Here is a 19,949-nt window from a genome sequence, read left to right as displayed (position 1 = left end):
TGCGGGACTATCAAGGACCTGCGCTAGTTTTCTGATGCTTCCTTGGTAAAATAAGTACACCTCCCTCAAACAAGATAAAACAAGGCTGATTTTTTTCCTAAGTCAGCCACGTTATTTTATTTGCATCAGGTTAGGTATGAATGAGCTGCTTTGCATGGATTTGCATAATTCATGTATGCAAATGCCATGCAAAGTAGCTCATTGCAAAAGTGGCAGGTTTCAGGCCAAAATATCATGCAGTTTCTCCGCCATCTGGCTATATCACATGATATACAATGTTTATCACATTTTAAATGCTGTTTAACATGCATGGTAGTTATATCACGGCTTAGTAAATGTAGGCTTAAATCTGTATCATTAGGTGTGGGATTCTTCTGTCATCTCTGTCACCTTGTCAGCTTTCCTTCCCGAACATTTCATCTTGCTTCAATTATCGTTCTTATAGACTGCCTTCCCAGCTGGAAAATTCAGACTTCCCAAAGTGGTATAAAAAAGTTAAAATTACAATGCCAAAACAGCAATGCAAATTAAAAATAATCAATGTTGTTAGCATTACAATTACAAATACAATGGCCACCATTAGATACAGTATAATATAGTAAATGCCCAACTCCACCCAGTGACACCCATACGAGGTCCCATCAAAACCATAACACAGACCCTTATAAAAACTTAACAGACCATTTTCTCTAATGAAACACACGCCTAACTCTTAGTCTCAATCCATAGCAAGTAGCCGTGTTTTCAGCTTCTTCCTACAGGAGAGGAAATTTGGTTCAAATCTGACTGAGGTGGGTGGCACCTTATAGACTAATAAATTTATTGAAGCATGAGTTTATGAGGATCAGAATCACTTGATCAGATACAAGAAGTATGGTACAGGAGGTGGGTAAATATGCATGAAGGTGGGTAGCAGGAGAAGTGAACAAAGAGTGGGAACTAGATGAGGTAGGGCAGGGGAATTAAGAAGGGAATGGTTAACAAAACAGAAAATGTCATAATGCCTCTGTATCACTCCATGGTGAGACCGCACCTTGAATATTGTGTACAATTCTGGTTGCTGTATCTCAAAAAAAGATATAGTTGCGATGGAGAAGGTACAGAGAAGGGCGACCAAAATGAGGAAAGGCTGAAGAGGTTAGGACTTTTCAGCTTGGAAAAGAGACTGCTGAGGGGGGATATGTTAGAGGTCTTTAAAATAATGAGAGGTCTAGAACAGGTAAATGTGAATTGGTTATTTACACTTTCGGATAATAGAAGGACTAGGGGGCACGCCATGAAGTTAGCAGGTAGCACATTTAAAACTAATCGGTGAAAATTCTTTTTCACTCAATGCATAATAAAGCTCTGGAATTTGTTGCCAGAGGATATGGTTAGTGCAGTTAGTGTAGCTGGATTTAAGAAAGTTTGGATAATTTCTTGAGGAGAAGTCCATTACCTGCTATTAATCAAGTTGACTTAGGGAATGGCCTCTGCTATTACTGGCATCAGTAGCATGGAATATTCTTAGTATTTGGGTACTTGCCAGGTTCTTGTGGCTTGGTTTGGCCTCTGTTGGAAACAGGATGCTGGGCTTGATGGACCCTTGGTCTGACCCAGCATGGCAATTTCTTAAGTTCTTAATAGGATTATAGTTCTGACACCCAAGATAAGTGAGAAGAAAACAGAATGATCTGAGAATAGTTAAGTCCATAGACACCTGTTAGTACCAAAATGTTACCAATAAGGTCCCTGACCTCAGTGGTCAGAGTAACAGATAAGTATGAGAAAAATAACTGTGAAAGCTTGCTGGGCAGACTGGATGGGCCGTATGGTCTTCTGCCGTCACTTCTATGTTTCTATGAAGCCTTTGTCTGTTCAGACCTAGGGTGGTGATAATATTTTTTATGAGTTTCTATTCAGCAGTTTCTCCTTTGTAGGAGTATGGCAACCTTAAGGTCAGAAGAGTGTTTTGGAAGGCTGAAATCTTCTACTACTTTCTGAATGTTACCATTTCTAATGTCAGATTTGTATCTATTTATTCTTTTCCTTAGAGATTTTCCTGTTTGTCCTATGTAGATTGCAGAAGGACATTGCTGGCAGGTGATGACATACATTACATTGGAAGAATAGCAGGTGAATGAGCCCTGATGTTGTAGTTGATGTTGCTGGGTTCTGTGATGGTACTGCCTGGGTTAATATGGGGATAGTGTTGGTATTTGGGTCTTTGGCAGGCTCTAGTTCCTGGGCTGGTGTTATTGTTGTACAATTTGTGGTTGCAGGTGAGTATCCGTTTGAGGTTAGGGAGCTATCAGTAAACCAGGATAGGATTGTCAGACCATGGCCTGTAGATCCTTAATGATAGGTTTCAGTGGTTTCAAATGGGAGTTACCCAGAAGAGTTCCGTTATTTTCGATTTTTGGATGATTCTGTAGCAGAATGTTCCTGGGTATTTATCTGGCTTTGCTGATCTGTTTTCTCACCTCATTGAGTGGGTATTGTAATCCCAAAAATGTCAGTCATAGTTGATCTAGAAGAGAGTTCCTCTCCGAGGGGTCAGAGCAGATATGATTGTACAGTGGGGCTTGGCTGTAGACAATGGACATTAGGAGTTACCACTGGAAAGAGATCTAGATGTCATAGTGGATAATACATTGAAATTGTTGGATTAGAGTGTTGTATGATCAAAAAAGCAAACAGAATGTTAGGAATTATTAGGAAGGGAATGGCGAATAAAATGGTAGATGTCATAATGCCTCTATCGCTCTATGGTGAGACCGCATCTAGTATACTGTGTGAAGTTCTGGTCTCCACATCTCAAAAAAAGATATAGATGCACTGGAGAAAGTACAGAGAAGTGTGACCAAAAGGATAAAGGGGATGGAACGGCTCCCCTATCAGGAAAGGCTAAAGAGGTTAGGGCTGTTCAATTTGGAGAAGAGACAGCTGAGGGGAGAGGGGGGGGGCGGATATGATAGAGATCTACAAAATCATGAAAGGACTTAAGTAAATGTGAATCGGTTATTCACTCTTTCAGATAATACAAGGACTAGGGGGAACTCCGTGAAGTTAGCATGTATCTAATTTAAAACAAATTGGAGAAAATTCTTTTTCACTCAATGCATAATTAAGCTCTGGAATTCATTGCCAGAGGATGTGGTTATGGCAGTTAGTGTAACTGGGTTTTAAAAAAGGTTTGGATAAGTTCCTAGAGCAGAAGTCCATAAACTGCTATTAATCAATAAGGATTAGTAGCTTGGGATTTATTCATTTAATGTTTGGGTACTTGCCAGGTACTTGTGACTTGGTTGGCCACTGTTGGCCACAGGATACTGGGCTTGATGGACCCTTGATCTGACCCTGTATGGCATTGCTTATGTTCTTATGTATCTGCTTTTAGGGAGTGGCTGGAAGCTGGAGGCATGTAGGTATGTATGACAGTCCGTGGGTTTCTGGTATAATATGGTTGTTATGTGTCCCTTGCATAATTGGACAGTGGTATCCAGAAAGTAAACTTGCTGAATAGATTCTCCTAGGCTCAGGTTGAACTAAGAAAGGGAGCTCAGTTTCCAATCGAATCTGTAAGATTTTGGCAAGGAATTTTAGGTCAGAGTTTAACAGTGATAATGGGTGGTATAACCCACACTCAGTTGGGTCTTTCCCCATCTTATAAAGAAGAAAAGTGGTATAATCACTCAATCCCCCCCCCCCCCAAGGAAGATGCAGCTTGGCCCGCATTATTAGGGCTAACAAAAAGGGGGCTACATCTTCCATACATTTCTTATAATTGTCAATTGGGAAACTGTCTGGGCCCAGGTATTTAGCCTGTACTACATCCTGGATCTCCAGAAGAGTGATGGGCACTGCCAGCATCTCTCTCTGCCTATCCTCCAACTCAGAAAGTGCCAAGTCAGCTAAAAAAGTTTGGATATCATCATCACCCTGTCCTCCAGGGTCAGAATATAATTCAGAGAAATACTGCACCATCAAACCCTCCAATCTATATGGGTCCGATGTTACCAGGCCCTCCAGAGTACGCGATTTTGCTTGTTTTTTTTTCACTGCCCTAGCTAACAGAGTCCCGGCCTTATCCCCATGTTCATAGTAATTTACCTTGGTAAACTTTAAGGCATGCTCAGTTTTGGCCACTTCTAGAGAGTGAAACTCATGCCGGGCTAGGCCTTTAGTATGTAGCTGCATTACAGTCCTGTTTGTGTTGGGCTTCCAAAGAAACAATATCATTCTGTAATAAGTTAATCCTTCTTCTATCCTCTTTCTGCAAATAACTAGCATAACCAATTATTTGCCCCCTAAGGCATGCTTTAAAAGCTTCCCTTCAAAGAGTGGGCGAGTATTCCCTGTCAGGATTATGGGCATTAAAGTCACAAACAGATCTTTTAACTAAATCTCTCAAAATGCCAGCTTGCCCAATAAGGACGTATTTAAATGCCACATAGGAGTTTTAGGTCTACTATCAAAAGGGTGAAGCAGGAGCTCCTCAGGACAATGGTCGGAGACAGAGCAGGAAGGAATGGCACAGCCCTGAGTCCCAGCAAGGAAATTAGGAGTACATAGAAAATAATCCAGCCGCCTATAAGATTTGTGCAGGGGAGAGGAAAACGTGTTATTCCTGCCATCAGTATGATAGTGTCTCCAAATATCCAATAAAGACAACCAGCTCGCTTTTGTCAAAATGGGCCTATTGTGGAGCGGAACACCCCACAGATCTATCCACTTGCGGATTCATGCAGACGTTCCAATCCCCCCCTATACATAATTTGTCATATCCAAAGGTAACCACAATGTCCAACAAGCATTTGTAGAAGACTTCCTGATCATGATTGAGACCATAGACATTCACAAGGACAAAGCTGACACCATATAGAGAACATCTTAAGATAACACACTTGCCCTCGGGATCGCAAATAGATTTATATATTTGCACACACTCCCCTACTTCTGGAGTTGTAAGATGCATAGTAAATACTGTTTACCCACCCACATTTTAATTTCTCATGCTCCACTTTGGATAGGTAGGCTTTCTGCAAGAATAAAATATGAGTTTGTTGTGGGCAGCCCACTGTAAGATACATTTCTTTTTAATAGGGGTTGAAATACCCCTTACATTCAAGGTAACGATCTTAAACGTTGAGATCAGGGAGTAGAAAAAATGAAATGAGCGTTACAAGGAGCCCAGGACTATAGAAGAGAAAAAATAATGTCCCCTGTAATTGCAGCCCACCAAACATGTGTACATTCGGCTGAACAATGGGGTTGGAAAAAAGAAGATATGGGAAGTGTATCAATTAAGGCATGAAGAATAGAGAACTACCTTAGCCACCTTTAATTTGGTAAAGAACAAGAAGAAAAGCCCCACTCGTCTCTCCCAACAAGCAAACCAAAAACTCCTAGCCACCCCACCCAGTAGGGTGTCACAAAAAACCCAGGCATCATAGAGCTGGGACCCTAACTGGTGGGAAACCAATCGAGACTGGGGGCCCAGCCATAGGGCTGCCTTATCTCTAACTACAAAACCCCCAATCACCCTCCCCTGACCCCAAAACAAACCTAACACTCCACGCCATTACCCACCACAAAAAAAGCAAGAAATGGAGAGAACCATACCAGCTCATAGTTGCTGAAAAAACAGCATGGTACAAATAAGTCAAAGGCCTCAATAGGGCTATAAAAAATAATAAACTGCACCTGGGTTAAGGCCGTCAGCCACTGAAAAAAAGAAAATGCGATGGTGCTCAACTAGTCCAATAAAAGAATGCACTATGAATGTGACTATAAGCAGTTCAGAGGCAAAAAAGCACCAAGACCATAAACCAAAACTGCCAATTCGAAGAAAGAACTTGAGCCATTAAAGAACAGGCCAAAACAAAAGCGCGCCAGAGCAAAAAGATACTTAACAAAGGACCCAGGCTGCAACACAATGCAAAATTCCACAGTGGCAGCTCCAAAGACAAATAGGAAATAGACATAGGCAATGACATGTAGCGGTAGGACAACCTTGACCCACATAATGAGAAAATTATAAAACAAGAAAAAGTAGAACTCCGGTGAATAACAACTGTTCAGAACTTGTAAGCGTAACTGCTTCTCTCCCGTGGGGATCAACAAAATGGCCGACACCACATGGCAAGGGTTCAAATCAGTCAGGGTACTGCCAGCGTGTTGGCCTTTCGATAGCAACTGCTCAGCTTCCTGCAAGGTAGAGCATACTACATTGTCTACAGTAACTTTTAATTTAGCGAGGTAGAGCATCACATAAGGCATTCCGAGTTTCCCAAATTCACGTTTCACTGATTCAAAAGCCTGGCACCATTTTTGCAATTCAGGGGAAAAATCAGTGAAAATCATTGAAGGTTAATGCTCCAGAATCTCTGGCAGCAGACAAAATGCGTTGTTTATCCTGGAACTTGTACAAACGGACAATGAAAGCCCGAGGCAAACTTCTCCAGGCTGGCATTGGAGCAACAATGCGATGTGCCCAGTCAATCTCGAAAGCATCATTTTTGCTGGGAATGGGGAGTAGCTGAGGCAGCCAGTGCGCCACAAATGCAACAAGGTCCTAGCTTTCCAATTTCTCCGGGAGGCCAATTATTCTAATGTTATTGTGCCACGAATGATTTTTCTAAATCGTTCATTTTTGAACAGCAGAGGTAGGTTGCCTCTCCTTTCTCTTGACCTTGGTGCACAGCGAGGATACCGTGTCCTCTAGGTCAGAGATATGAGTCTCTGTCTCCTCTAGCCACCCCAAATGATCGTGAACCGTGTCCACCAACTCAGCGATCTTATCAACCACCAATCATAACCGGGTAGCCAGACGGGAGGTAATCTTTGTGGTAAATGCCTCCAGCAGGTTTTCTACTTTGTATGGGACGTCTCCCTTAACTTCTGGGGATTCGTCCTCCTTATCCTCTAAGGAAGGCGGTTATTTAGCCCAGTTAGTTTTTTCAAAGGGATTCAACCTCTTCTTGGCCCACAGTGCTGATGAAGAGTCTTGTGAAGGATCTTTGCTCAACTCTTTAGGAAAAAGAAATAAGGAGAATGCAAAAAATGTAAGAATGTATTCAAGAAAATAAATAGGCCCTGCAAGAGCTCAGCAACACGCGTCTGTTCAGTTCAGAGCATCACCGGAAGTCTCTTGTAGTCCATCTTTTATAAAGGGCTTCAACATCCATGGTTGCCAGAATGGTCTCGTCTGAGAGGTGGCCAATAGAATGGAGCTTCCACAGAAAATCGGAAGTGTTGTGAAGGTAGATAAAAGTGCTGGTGACTTAAAGTCTGGAGTATAGAGTCCATACAGCCAAACTACTGTGAGGGTATTGATGTGAGGGTTCCCCGGATTGTGTAGTTTGGGTAACAGGTAGAAAGGTTCCTGGGGTGTGTTTAGGTGAATCTGTTGTCACATTCCGGTAGGGAAGTCTTTTAGGAGATTGCATAGTTCCTTCTGCTATTCTTTAGTGGGGTCTGAGGGCAGGGGCTTGTAAAATGTTATGCTGGAGAGGTGCCACCCACCTCTTATCATTTTTGCTACATTGGACTAAACACGGCTACCCCTCGGAAGATTGTTCAAATCTGATCTCCACCAGAAGTCTGTTCCACCAAGATGGGGCCACCATAGAAAACACCCTCTCTCTCACATGTGCTTTCCAGGTTGTGCTAAATATAGGAACACACACCAATGCAAACGTGATTTTTAATTAAGAAATATATACATTTTTTACCATTTTTGTTTAAGCTAGATGAGGACCCCTCACCTTTCACTACACCATCGCCCCTTCAATTTGTGGTAAAGCAGTACTGCATTACACTACACTTACAGATGGCATTTCACTATAGCATTTCCCCTTGACTTACCAACTCAGTTTCCCAATTTTATTTTATTTATTTAAAATATTTATATTCTGCAAATTTACCATTCTAGGGAATTCTGGTTCACATGAAAAGATGACAAACCTTCTCATTTTTGTCATTGAATTGAGAAAATGTCACTTAATCCAGTCATGAGGTGGTGAAGGCTCATTGGTGAATTAGTATATTTGAAAAATGTTTATTTGCAAATTGAAAATACACAAAAACATAAGGGGATAGTAATGGGACCAATGATTATGATGTCGGAAATGAGGCACGATGCCTGATACGAGAATCCCAAAATAACAAACACATGTACTCTTAAGATGTTTGGCTCCAGTAAGATAAGGCTATTTTCACAACAATTGTGATATTTAAGTGGTAAATCTTGCTTAGAGAATTAAGTTCCTATTACCTGGAAGATACAATTGTGCATTACATGTTCCATATTTCAAACCATGTTAATCCACAGTTATAATTTAGAGTGATCAAAATAAGGAGTGCTGAAGTGTCCCTTTTATTTAAAAAAATTCCATATAATGTGTGTATATTTTATCTTTATAGGCGGAAGAGTTTTCTAAATATCTAATGAAGGATTCCTTGTCGTTACAAGATCAATATCTGGTAATCTCAGATGCTTGTTTCTACTTTGTGTGCAGTGGTTTGGGTTCTGTAGATCAAAGCAGCAAGACATCAGAGGCACGACTTGGCTGTGAACAGAATCACCCCTTGAATGAGTTGTGTGATCATAGCAGCAACATAACAAAGCACCCTTCCAGAATACCTTAATGCTCACATGAAATTGATTTCTCAGAATGTTATCTCCCAAAAGTTAGTTGGAAAGAGGTCCATATTCAGTCACTGTCCAGTGTGCTGCGGCAGTCAAAAAAGCAAACAGAATGTTAGGGAATTATTAGGAAGGGAATGGTGAATAAAATGTAAAATGTTATAATGCCTCTGTATCGCTCCATGGTGAGACCGCACCTTGAATATTCTTATTCTGTACAATTCTGGTCGCTGCATCTCAAAAAAAGATATAGTACAGAGAAGGATGGAGAAGGTACAGAGAAGGGTGACCAAAATGATAAAGGGGATGGAACAGCTCCCCTATGAGGAAAGACTAAAATGGTTAGGACTATTCAGCTTGGAGAAGAGACGGCTGAGGGGGGATATGATAGAGGTGTTTAAGATCATGAGAGGTCTAAAGCGGGTAAATGTGAATCGGTTATTTACTCTATCGGATGATAGGACTAGGGGACACTCTATGAAGTTAGCATGAGCACATTTAAAACTAATCGGAGAAAGTTCTTTTTTACTCAATGCACAATTAAACTCTGGAATTTGTTGCCAGGGCATGTGGTTAGAGCAGTTAGTGTAGCTGGGTTTAAAAAAGGTTTGGATACGTTTTTGGAGGAGAAGCCCATTACCTGCTATTAATTAAGTTGACTTGGTAGCCACTGCTATTACTAGCAACAGTAGCATGGGACATGGAGACTGTATCGCTGGATGGCCTTACTCGTCTGTATTGTGCACTCCCAGCACGTTACAGACCGGGAATCTTTAACTCAATGTTACTGTATCGACCTGTTAGTTTTTGGGTTCTTGCCAGGTACTTGTAGCCTGGATTGGCCACTGTTGGAAACAGGATGCTGGGCTTGATGGACCCTTGGTCTGACCCTGTATGACATGTTCTTATGTTCTTAAAGTTAGCCAGATAAATTTATTGACTTTTATTACCCTGAAAATATAAGGCAAGGCACATAAAATTAGATTTTAAAGTTTTACATATTTCTTGACTTAATTTTCCCCATCAACAGGTCGATACAGTAACGTTGAGTTAAAGATTCCCGGTCTGTAACGTGCTGGGAGCGCACAATACAGATGAGTAAGGCCATCCAGCGATACAGTCTCCAGTTTCACGCGTCCTGAGCGCTTCCTAAACCCTTTCTGCACCCAGCATGTAAATGAACGAAAAAGCTGTATAATGAAGGAATTAGCTATTCCCCTGCGATACTGTAACGGGCGCTGATATTATCTCCTCCGTAACCCGCTGTTCTGCCGCGGCCTTAACCTGCTAGTTTACCGCCTCTCCCTAGTAGGAGTTAGTGTAGTGTAGTGTAGTGTAAAAACATTGCTTACCCGCCCTGGTCCCGTCCGGTCTCCTGCAGCCCCGTCCGGTCCCCTCCTCCCGAAGCAAAAAAAAAACAAACGAAAAAGTAGCAAGGCTCGGGCCTGCTATGGTAAGTGTAAAAAGTGTAAAAAACAAAAAACCTGTGTGTTATATAAAAAAATAAAACAATTTTAAATACCTGTCGGAGGGCCGTGGGTCCAGGCGGCCGGTGGGCGGCGGGCAGCCAGTAAGTGAGCTTTTGAAAATTGCTACGATAGTATGTTACATTTACACCGTAACGCCTTTAAAAAATACCTCCTAACTTTGTACCTTAGGTAACTGAGGGTGACGTGACATGCCCAAGTTAGCTTTGAATTCTTACAGCCAGTCAGAACACCTGCTCTATTTTCATGATCCATTTCATGTTCTGGCCATGAATATTGCTTTTGTGATGCTTCCCATGGGGATGAAATAAAACCTTATGCAATGAAGGTGGTTATATTTTAGGATTTTATTTTCTAATATCCATGGATTAATCTCCTGTAGAAATATTATTGTGGGGATTTGGAAGAGGCAAGAAGAGAGTATAAAATAGTTTATGAAATCATAGTTAACATACAGTGACATAGTAATGACGGCAGAAAAAGACCAAAATGGTCCATCCAGTCTGCCCAGCAAGCTTCCCATGGTAGTAAATGCCGCTCTCTGCAGGTTACTCCATGTTTCTGTTAAGGATTAGTAACTGCCGCTCTGTGCAGGTTACCCCCATGATTCTGTTAAGGATTAGTAACTGCCACTCCGTGCAGATTACCCCCATGATTCTGTTAAGGGTAGGTACTGCTGCTCTGTGCAGGTTACCCCCATGATTCTGTTAAGGATTAATAACTGCCGCTCTGTGCAGGTTACCCCCATGATTCTGTCAAGGATTAGTAACTGTCGCTCTGTGCAGGTTACCCCCATGATTCTGTTAAGGATTAGTAACTGCCACTCCGTGCAGGTTACCCCCATGGTTCTGTTAAGGGTAGTAACTGCTGCTCCGTGCAGGTTACCCCCATGATTCTGTTAAGGATTAGTAACTGCCGCTCCATGCAGGTTACCGCCATGATTCTGTTAAGGATTAGTAACTGCCGCTCCATGCAGGTTACCCCCATGATTCTGTTAAGGGTAGGTACTGCCGCTCCGTGCAGGTTACCCCCATGATTCTGTTAAGGGTAGTAACTGCCGCTCCGTGCAGGTTACCCCATGATTCTGTTAAGGATTAGTAACTGTCGCTCCATGCAGGTTACCCCCATGATTCTGTTAAGGGTAGTAACTGCCGCTCTGTGCAGGTTACCCCCATGTTTCTGTTAAGGATTAGTAACTGCCGCTCCATGCAGGTTACCCCCATGATTGTGTTAAGGATTAGTAACTGCCGCTCCGAGCAGGTTACCCCCATGATTCTGTTAAGGGTAGGTACTGCCGCTCTGTGCAGGTTACCCCCATGATTCTGTTAAGGATTAATAACTGCCGCCCTGTGCAGGTTACCCCCATGATTCTGTCAAGGATTAGTAACTGTCGCTCTGTGCAGGTTACCCCCATGATTCTGTTAAGGATTAGTAACTGCCACTCCGTGCAGGTTACCCCCATGGTTCTGTTAAGGGTAGTAACTGCCGCTCCGTGCAGGTTACCCCCATGATTCTGTTAAGGATTAGTAAGGATTAGTAAAATCTCGAATCTAACCAGCTCGCTTACAATCACTTCCTCCTCATCAACGCCCCATCTCTCAACTCAGCCCCTTCACAATTACAGTTTAGAATCCTTCGAACCGACCTCCGCCTTGGAGATAGAAAACACACTCAAGAAACTCAAACCTTCCTCACACCCTTCTGATCCACTACCCACAAACCTTCTCATAGCCATCCCGAACACCATTGCAAGACCTCTAGCGGAAATCATAAATATCTCTTTATCTCAAGGCATAGTATCCAACCAGTTAAAACTAGCAATTCTCAAACCTCTGCTAAAAAAAACCCAATGCCTCTGCAAAGGACCCTGCCAACTATCGGCCCATCGCAAACCTACCACTGATTGCCAAACTGATGGAAAAAACAGTCAACAAACAGTTGTCAGAATACCTCGAAGAACACAACATACTCTCGCCAACTCAATACGGCTTTTGAAAATCTCAAAATACCGAATCCCTCCTTCTGTCCCTCACAGACACCATACTCTTGAAACTGGAAAAAAACCAATCTTACTTACTGGTACTATTAGATCTTTCTGCAGCCTTTGATACGGAGTCCCACCCTCTACCCCCCATGCTACCTGAAGTCACCATTTGTTATACAGTGCTCTACCCAGTTTGTATTCGTTGTTCCCCCTTAACCTTACCCTAACTCAGTTCTCTGCTAGGGTGCCCCAGTGTTACCAATTTTGTTACCAATTTGTATAAGTTGTATAAGTTCTATAATTTGTATAAGTTACCAATTTGTTACCAATTTGTATAAGTTGTTATCTTGTAAACCGGAGTGAAGGCAACCCGCTAAACTTCGGTATAAAAAAGCCCCGAAATAAATAAATAAATAAAACACTTATAGCCCAACTTTCCAACATAGGCATCAAAGGTTCTGCACTCAATTGGTTCATGTCCTTCTTGAGCAATAGGTTTTACAAAGTGAGGATAAACAACAAAGAATCACACCCAGTCCTCTCCGATCAGGGAGTCCCCCAAGGCTCATCCCTTTCACCCACTCTATTCAACATTTACCTCCTCCCTCTCTGCAAACTCCTCACTGACCTCAAGCTCACTCACTACCTTTTTGCAGACGACATACAAATCCTCATTCTGATCACTGAGTCCCTTCAAAAAACTATTACCTTCTGGAATTACTGCCTTCAACCTATCAAACACATGCTCTCTACCCTCAACTTAGTACTGAATGCCAACAAAACAGAGATGCTCTTGATCTCCCACGACACTAACCAACCAAGTCTCATCCAACCTACTACCTCAAACATAAAGCTTTCACCTGACGTCAGAGATCTAGGAGCATGGCTGGACACCCAACTAAATCTAAAAAACTTCATAAACACAACCACCAAGGACTGCTTTTATAAACTTCAAATACTCAAAAAGCTAAAACCCCTCCTCCACTTTAGCGACTTCCGCCTTGTATTACAATCCATTATCCTAACAAAAATCGACTACTGCAACGCCCTTCTACTCGGACTCCCCACGAATTCAATCAAACCCTTACAGATGGTCCAAAACGCTGCCGCCAGAATCCTTACAAACACAAACAAAAGAGAACATATCACCCCAATCCTCCGCAACTTACACTGGCTACCCATCAAACACAGGATCCTCTTCAAAGCCCTGAGCATCATTCATAAAATCACTCCCATCAAATTGAAGACACAACTTCGTCGGCACACATCCACAAGACCCATCAGGAACGCCTACAAAGGCACACTGTACGCCCCACCTATAAAAACCTCTCTTGGGAAACGAGCTTTATCTGTGGCAGGACCTCACCAATGGAATGCGCTCCCTCCGGACCTTAGACTTGAACCAAACCACCCTGAATTTAAGAAAGACTTAAAACCTGGCTCTTCAGCCAAGCCTTCACAGATACATAAACCTTTCCCAATCATAACTTGCCTTAGTCCAGCTCCGCTTTAAGAAATGCAAACCCTTTCCAAGCAACACTTACATCCCTCCCTCCTTTGGTCCTCAGTTACCAACACCCTGTTGCAACCCTCCCGTAAATGCACCCTCATTCATTCTTACCTGGAGGAGGCCTCCTCCCTCCCACATTACTCCTCTGCCCATACAATCATCATCAACTACAACGAACTCAAATGCTCTACCTAATACCCTTCGGGAGAATAGTGAAAACCTAATATGCCCGGGCCAATTTGGTCTATAGAGTGATTCTGTAAATAACTTTATTCTGGTTTCTTGTTATGTTCTTACGATATGCATTTATTGATTATATGAGTTTTACTTATTTTATTTTATTATATGCTCTATGTATTCGCTCATTGTTTCATGTTCTATGTAAGCCCTAGGGCAGTTTTTCTGTTAAATGTAAACCAAAGTGATTTGTATCTGATACAGGAACTCCGGTATATAAAAATGAAAAATAAATAAATAAATAGTAACTGCCGCTCCATGCAGGTTACCCCCATGATTCTGTTAAGGAATAGTAACTGCCGCTCCGTGCAGGTTACCCCCATGATTCTGTTAAGGGTTAATAACTGCCGCTCCGTGCAGGTTGCCCTCATGATTCTGTTAAGGGTAGGTACTGCCGCTCCGTGCAGGTTACCCCCAAGCCTTTTCATTCATTCCCATCCTCTTAGCTACCTTTGGAAGTCATGGTATGCACAGTGTCTCCTACTTTTGTTGTCCGTCAAGCTTTCCCGCAGCTCAGCAGGTGTTTGTCTTAGGTGCTGCAGTGCATTCTTGTTTGTTTGGGGCTCCTTTCTTCAGTTGCTATAGCCAGTGCTGCCTCCCTTGAGAGGCTCTCTTTATTCTGAGCTTGTGTCATGTTTTCTTCTCAGTCTGTTGTGTGAACAATTTAGCCATATCAAATAACTGAGTTTCAGAGAATGTCTCTTGACTTTTTTTTTTTTCTCCTCATCAGGTCTGCAGTAATGTGGGCGATAGCGGCTTGGAAACAGCCAGAAGGAATAAGGAGGCGGACTCTGGCTGTTTCCTTGGGTGCAAATTTATTTACAGTGAGAAACAAAACAGAAAGCAAGTGTAGCTCACCTTGCAGTTCAGGTAGCACTCAGACGTTAAACATAACAGGTCTTCGCATAAAATGGCTTCCTGCCTGCTCCCCTTCTAGGCCCTGACTCCTTATAGTGTGGTGAGGGAAGCTTCCCTTCACCCAGAATCCCTTGCGGGTGGCTGTGGTTTAACGGAGGTTCGGTATACTCCCTCACAAGGTCTCCCATGTAACTGTTTTTGCTTTATACTTTTCGCTCAGCCATTTCAAAGGGAGATGTTAAAGTGTCTCACTGCACTGATGAGTTGTTGAAACCTGCAGGCAACAATACTCTTTCACAACTAGCTCCTACTAACTTATAGACCTTCAGGTGATTCCATTTATTTCTGGAAAAGAAGGGAATTGAAAGGGGGGAAGATTCTTTGTAACATTTGCTTTGTTTGAGAAGCTGAAATAGGGGGAGCAGAGGGGAGGGTTGCCAGCAGTTCCTTGTCATAACAGAGAAGCTAATCCAGTCCTGGTTTTACCTGACTGCATGCAGGAACTTGTTTTTCTTAAGAAAAGCATCAATTTTTCTCCATCAATGCAATCAAGTAAAGCCAGGACTGGCGTAGTCTCTCCCTTATGACAAGGAATTGTTGGAAATCTTACAGGAGGGCGGTACTGATATTTATCCCGTGCTCACCGCTCTAATGTCCATGCTTAGCCTGCGGCATTGCTGTGCGTTGCTATAATCAATCTAATGCAGCTCTATAACTTTAAGGGAAGTTTCTCCCTGAACATTAGGAGTTAGCATCTTACTTTCCCCTGTTTGCTGACTGTGTTGCACATTCTAGGATATCTTGTTAGGTTAAGAACAGTACTATTTAGATTGCTAACAAGGCGATGTGGTAACCTACAGTTCCTGAATGTAATCCACTTTCCAAGTGTCACAAAAAGTGGAATATAAAAACGAAAATAATAATAATTAAAATGTAAAACAAATTTTAAACAATCATGATGCCTAGTTAATTTGTTTGACCCCAGGCACTAACCAATGGCAGGGCAGCTTTCAAAATGCTTGATGACATCACAGTGTGATCTTACCTTCATGAGATTTCGACTGAACAGAACTGGCCTGTTTCCTTTCAGGAAGGAATAAAACAGGGATTCTATATGTCGGAGACGTCAAGGGCACATAAGAAGTGGGAGCCTGGAGGTCACGGGGTGCTCTCCTATCTGACATGATCGTTTTATAAGGCCAGTTTCTCTGTAGAAAACAAGGCTAAAAATATCCACTTACATCCATGGCAAGCTTTGATAATGGCATGTGAAGCCAAACTGTCCTCATTCATATAATGCTGCCTTCATCGTAAAATCAGATTAGTGTAAAAAAAAACACGCATACCAGGGACAGAGCTGAGAGGCTACCGGCTTCATCTTGAACCTGCGATCTTTGCTTTGAGTTTTACTGTGCTCAGACCAAGCACTGGGAAAGGAATGCTCCCAGATGCTCTGCAGGAAAGAACCGTTCTCTCTCATTCCACAGCAAACTGCAGGGAACCTTGTGAGCTGTGAAATGTATGCATCTTTACCAAACCGGAACTGAATTTTAAAATTCTGCTGTAGTAAGATCACATGTAGAAACATGCCTGTCTTTTTTTTTTTTTTTTTACTGTTCAAGATATTGAAACAATTAAAAGAAAGCCTGCAGTCGCTGGAACAAGATTACTTGATCACAAAAGAGAAACATCGGGATATACAACTACAGAGCTATAAGTCTGGAGGCAAACCTGTTGGAGAATTTGATCCTAACAGGTGAGATTTACTGTCTAACCACAACTGGGCTCAGTATAGGAGTTTTGCCATACATTAGATAGAGTACCAAGGGAAAACCTTTACTATACATACTTTGTAGGCTTTGAAAATGTGCAGGGCAAAAATTGCAAAACACGAATCCACAAGAGAGGTTAGAATCCAACATGATACATGGGTTTGAAAGGTGATTTTCCTGCAGGAAAAGTCTATAAGCAATTATCAGCCAGGCAGACTTGGGGAAAGCCATGAGTTACCCCTGGGAGCGAGCATCAAGGAATGGATCAACTCTAGGGTTTGTCTTCCTAATAACCGATGTGATGTTTGTTTATGAATGTCGGTATAAAAAAACAATAAATAAATAAATAAACTGCGTTGCCCACTGTTCGAGACAGGATGCTGGGCTTCATGGACCTAGCTTGGCATTTCTTGTGCTAGAAAATCGTATGACAGGAATAATGCATGCATGTCAAAAAGCCGATGTGGCTATTGCTCCATCAGTGTTCATTCTCAGATCCCATTTTGGCAAAAAAAAAAAGGAGAAAAAGAGAAAATGTGAAGAACATGTAACATGATAGCTATGCTGTGAACCCTCAATCTTTAGATTCTTGAGTATCAGTGGCTACATTACACTGCCGAGCATAGAGAATATCGAAAAGCATTTTAGTATGCATCCAGTAGTTCCTAAATCCAACAAACTCGCAGCACTTTGTGGGCCTTCATTGGAGTTTTGCTTTATTTTATGGAGTGGGAACAGCAAACAAGAAATAAAAAGGACACTGTTCTTAGGCCAAGCTGTCCCTCTAGACCTAATATATCAGCAGGAAACATTTGGACAGAGAACTTGATGCCTTTCCAGCTTATTTCTGGATATCTTTTATTTCAGTTTTCAATTTTTTCAAGATTTGAAAAAAATCTAGTTTGTTTACACACAGTATCAGATGCTACTGTGGTGCGTTCAATATGAAAAGGACTAACCTTAACCCTAATCTAGCACTTCCCAACTGGAGTGCTGCAGCACACGGGAGCGCTATGGTTGCAGTGCAGTTGTGCCACAAAAAAAGCCTGATAAGGAGTTGATGCACAGCTGCAGTCTTCATTTCCTTTCCTTCCTGGCCTGTAGGATGTCCTCATGCCAGCAGAGGGTGCTACTTTTCCCTCTGCTGGCTCTCCTCTGCCATTGAAATTGCATGGAGCCCTGTAGTCTTGTGAGACCTGCTGGCCCTCTGCAGTTCCAATTGCAGAGGGAAGCAACAGCACCAGGTAAGCACTGCTCACAGACTCTGCTGGTTCTAGGATATAGGAGAGAGAAGGCAAAACTGAATGTGCTGTGAGATGTGGGGGAAGAGGGAAAGTGATGATGCTAGGGAGAGATGAGAAGGTGATAATGCAAATGAGCTGGAGGGAGAGAGATGTGAAGGGATGATGCCAGGGGAGGTGGGTGAGAGGGAAGGTGATGCTCTCATGAGTGGAGGGAGAGGGAAGTTAACGATGATGCTGGGGGGGGGGGGGGAGGGAAGGAAGAGAAGCGAAGGTGATTATGCCAGGTTTGAGGGAAGAGAAGGTAAAGATGATGCCATGGAGTGGGGGGAGAGGAAAGAGAGGGTGATGATACCAGAGGGTGGAAGGGAGAGGAATATGGTGCTAGGGGCTGGGAGAGAGGGAAGGTGCTGATAATGTTAGGATGTGGGTGAGAAAAAAGAAGAGATAATATTGGGGTGTGGGGTAGAGGGAGAGGAGGTAGTGATGATGCCAGGGGGAGAGGGAAGAGGAAGTGATGGTAATGATGCCAGGGGCGTGGTGGAAGAGGAAAGAGAAGGTGATGATGCTAGGGTGGGGGACAAGAAAGGGAGGATGATGATGACAGGGGCTGGTGAAGGAAGGGGAACATGATGATGATGCCAGAGGGTGGGGGAGAAAGAAGGGAAGAGAAGGTGATGTTGCCAGGTGAGAGGAAGAGAAAGTGATGATACTGGAGGGTGGCAGAGGCCCATTTTGGTAACAGGGTGCACTGTTTCCTGAGAGACTAAAAATTATTTCACACTGCAGTGACACCACAGCAGCATGTTTTTCAGGCAGATGACATTTTTTTAGACTCTGGAAAAAGAAAAAGATGGTGGAACGCCTGGTCCTGGGCCTCTGGGCTCTGGCATCATGCCTAGGCCCAGGCCTGAGCCTCAGCGATGGGACCCAGTCTCAGGCTGTGCTTAGACCTAGGCCTAGGGCTTGACATTGAGACCTGGCCTCAAGCATGGTCCCCGGCCAGTTTTTGTTTACAGTGAAGTCAATAGAGTCTTCCCCCCTTGACTTCAATGTAAAACAAACAAAAAAACACTCAAATGAAATGAAGGAACACATTTGACTTTTCATTTCAAATGAACCTGATGAATGACTGTGACCTACAAAAGGAATGAATGAATCGGACCACATTTTTTGACCCTGTTATCTAACTGTTATCTAACTGTTTTCTTGCTTGTGTTCCTCTCTAGGATGGTAGAGGGAGAGATATTTAGGCTAGGAATGCTGCTTGAGGACATCAAAGAGAAAATGGATGAAAATGACCACAGTCCATCGTTTGCCATGTCTGCAGTGCTTGATCAGTCCGAGCCTAACTCCACATCTCATGCAATGCTTCACGAGGTAATAAGGCTAGCCTTTCAATATTTCAAAATATAATAGTTAGAATAAAATTTGTTAGGCGCTAAAGAGCTAATTATTTGGTTAGTGATTTAATCTTTTATTAGGTTAATGAATGCTTTAAGATGCAATTTTCAGGACTACTAAGGATCCTTCCTTCAACAATCCAGAGAAAGATACTTTAATAGTCCCAAAAGCTTCCATCTTAAACACTCATTAGCCTAATAAAGAGGATCTCTCTACCCATTTTTTGTTGATATTTTTTTAACAAAGTATTTGTAGGCTATGGGTGATACCATTTACGTCATAAGGGACGGCTAATGAGCCTAACCTTAATGCCAGAGTATATCTTGGTCCTATTAGTATTTAGTATAATGTGGAGAGAGGAAAGAAGGGAGAAGGAAGCAAAAAAAAATTAATTTTTTTATTGCTTAAAGTAAATGCATATATTGATTGTTTTTGTTAGAATCCAGTGCTTTTGATTTCTAATGTTGAAGAGAATAAAATTGAGCCTGAGGTGATACCCCTTAGGGAAGGGAATGAGGAAACGATTGAAGGCCTTCAGACTGAGTTGGTGCTGGATAAGAGCAAAGAGCAAGTGGACAACTGTGACCTACTCTCTCAGCAGTAAGTCTTATGAAAAGCAAAAAGGAATTTAGAATGAACTGAAATGGCATTAAAAAAGGAGAAATTACAGAATGTGGGCCAGTCCAGTGGCTCAGTGCTAGTCCAATGCAGAAGGTCTTGGGTTTGGATCTCCGAGTTGAGTCTTCCACTTCCATGGTTGGTTGAGGGTAGAGATACTGCGGAGGGGAAGGAGGGGTGATCATTGCTCAAGGGTGGCATTTAGTGGT

The 19,949-nt window shown here is 42.5% G+C and overlaps 1 protein-coding gene across 1 annotated transcript in view; it reads left to right on the top strand.

Annotated features, from left to right (window-relative positions):
• The window catches only part of AKNAD1 (AKNA domain containing 1), a 60,156-nt gene that overhangs the window by 12,415 nt on the left and 27,792 nt on the right, over positions 1-19,949 (top strand). Inside the window, exons 3-5 of the mRNA XM_029617637.1 lie at positions 16,328-16,461; positions 18,948-19,098; positions 19,562-19,722. Coding sequence (XP_029473497.1) covers positions 16,328-16,461; positions 18,948-19,098; positions 19,562-19,722 — 446 coding nt within the window. The remainder of the gene's footprint in view (positions 1-16,327; positions 16,462-18,947; positions 19,099-19,561; positions 19,723-19,949) is intronic.

This window comes from Rhinatrema bivittatum, chromosome 10, assembly GCF_901001135.1.
Source record: "Rhinatrema bivittatum chromosome 10, aRhiBiv1.1, whole genome shotgun sequence".
Taxonomy (NCBI): Eukaryota; Metazoa; Chordata; class Amphibia; order Gymnophiona; family Rhinatrematidae; genus Rhinatrema; species Rhinatrema bivittatum.
Note: the sequence above shows the minus strand (reverse complement) of the source record. Positions and strands in the feature narration are given on the sequence as shown.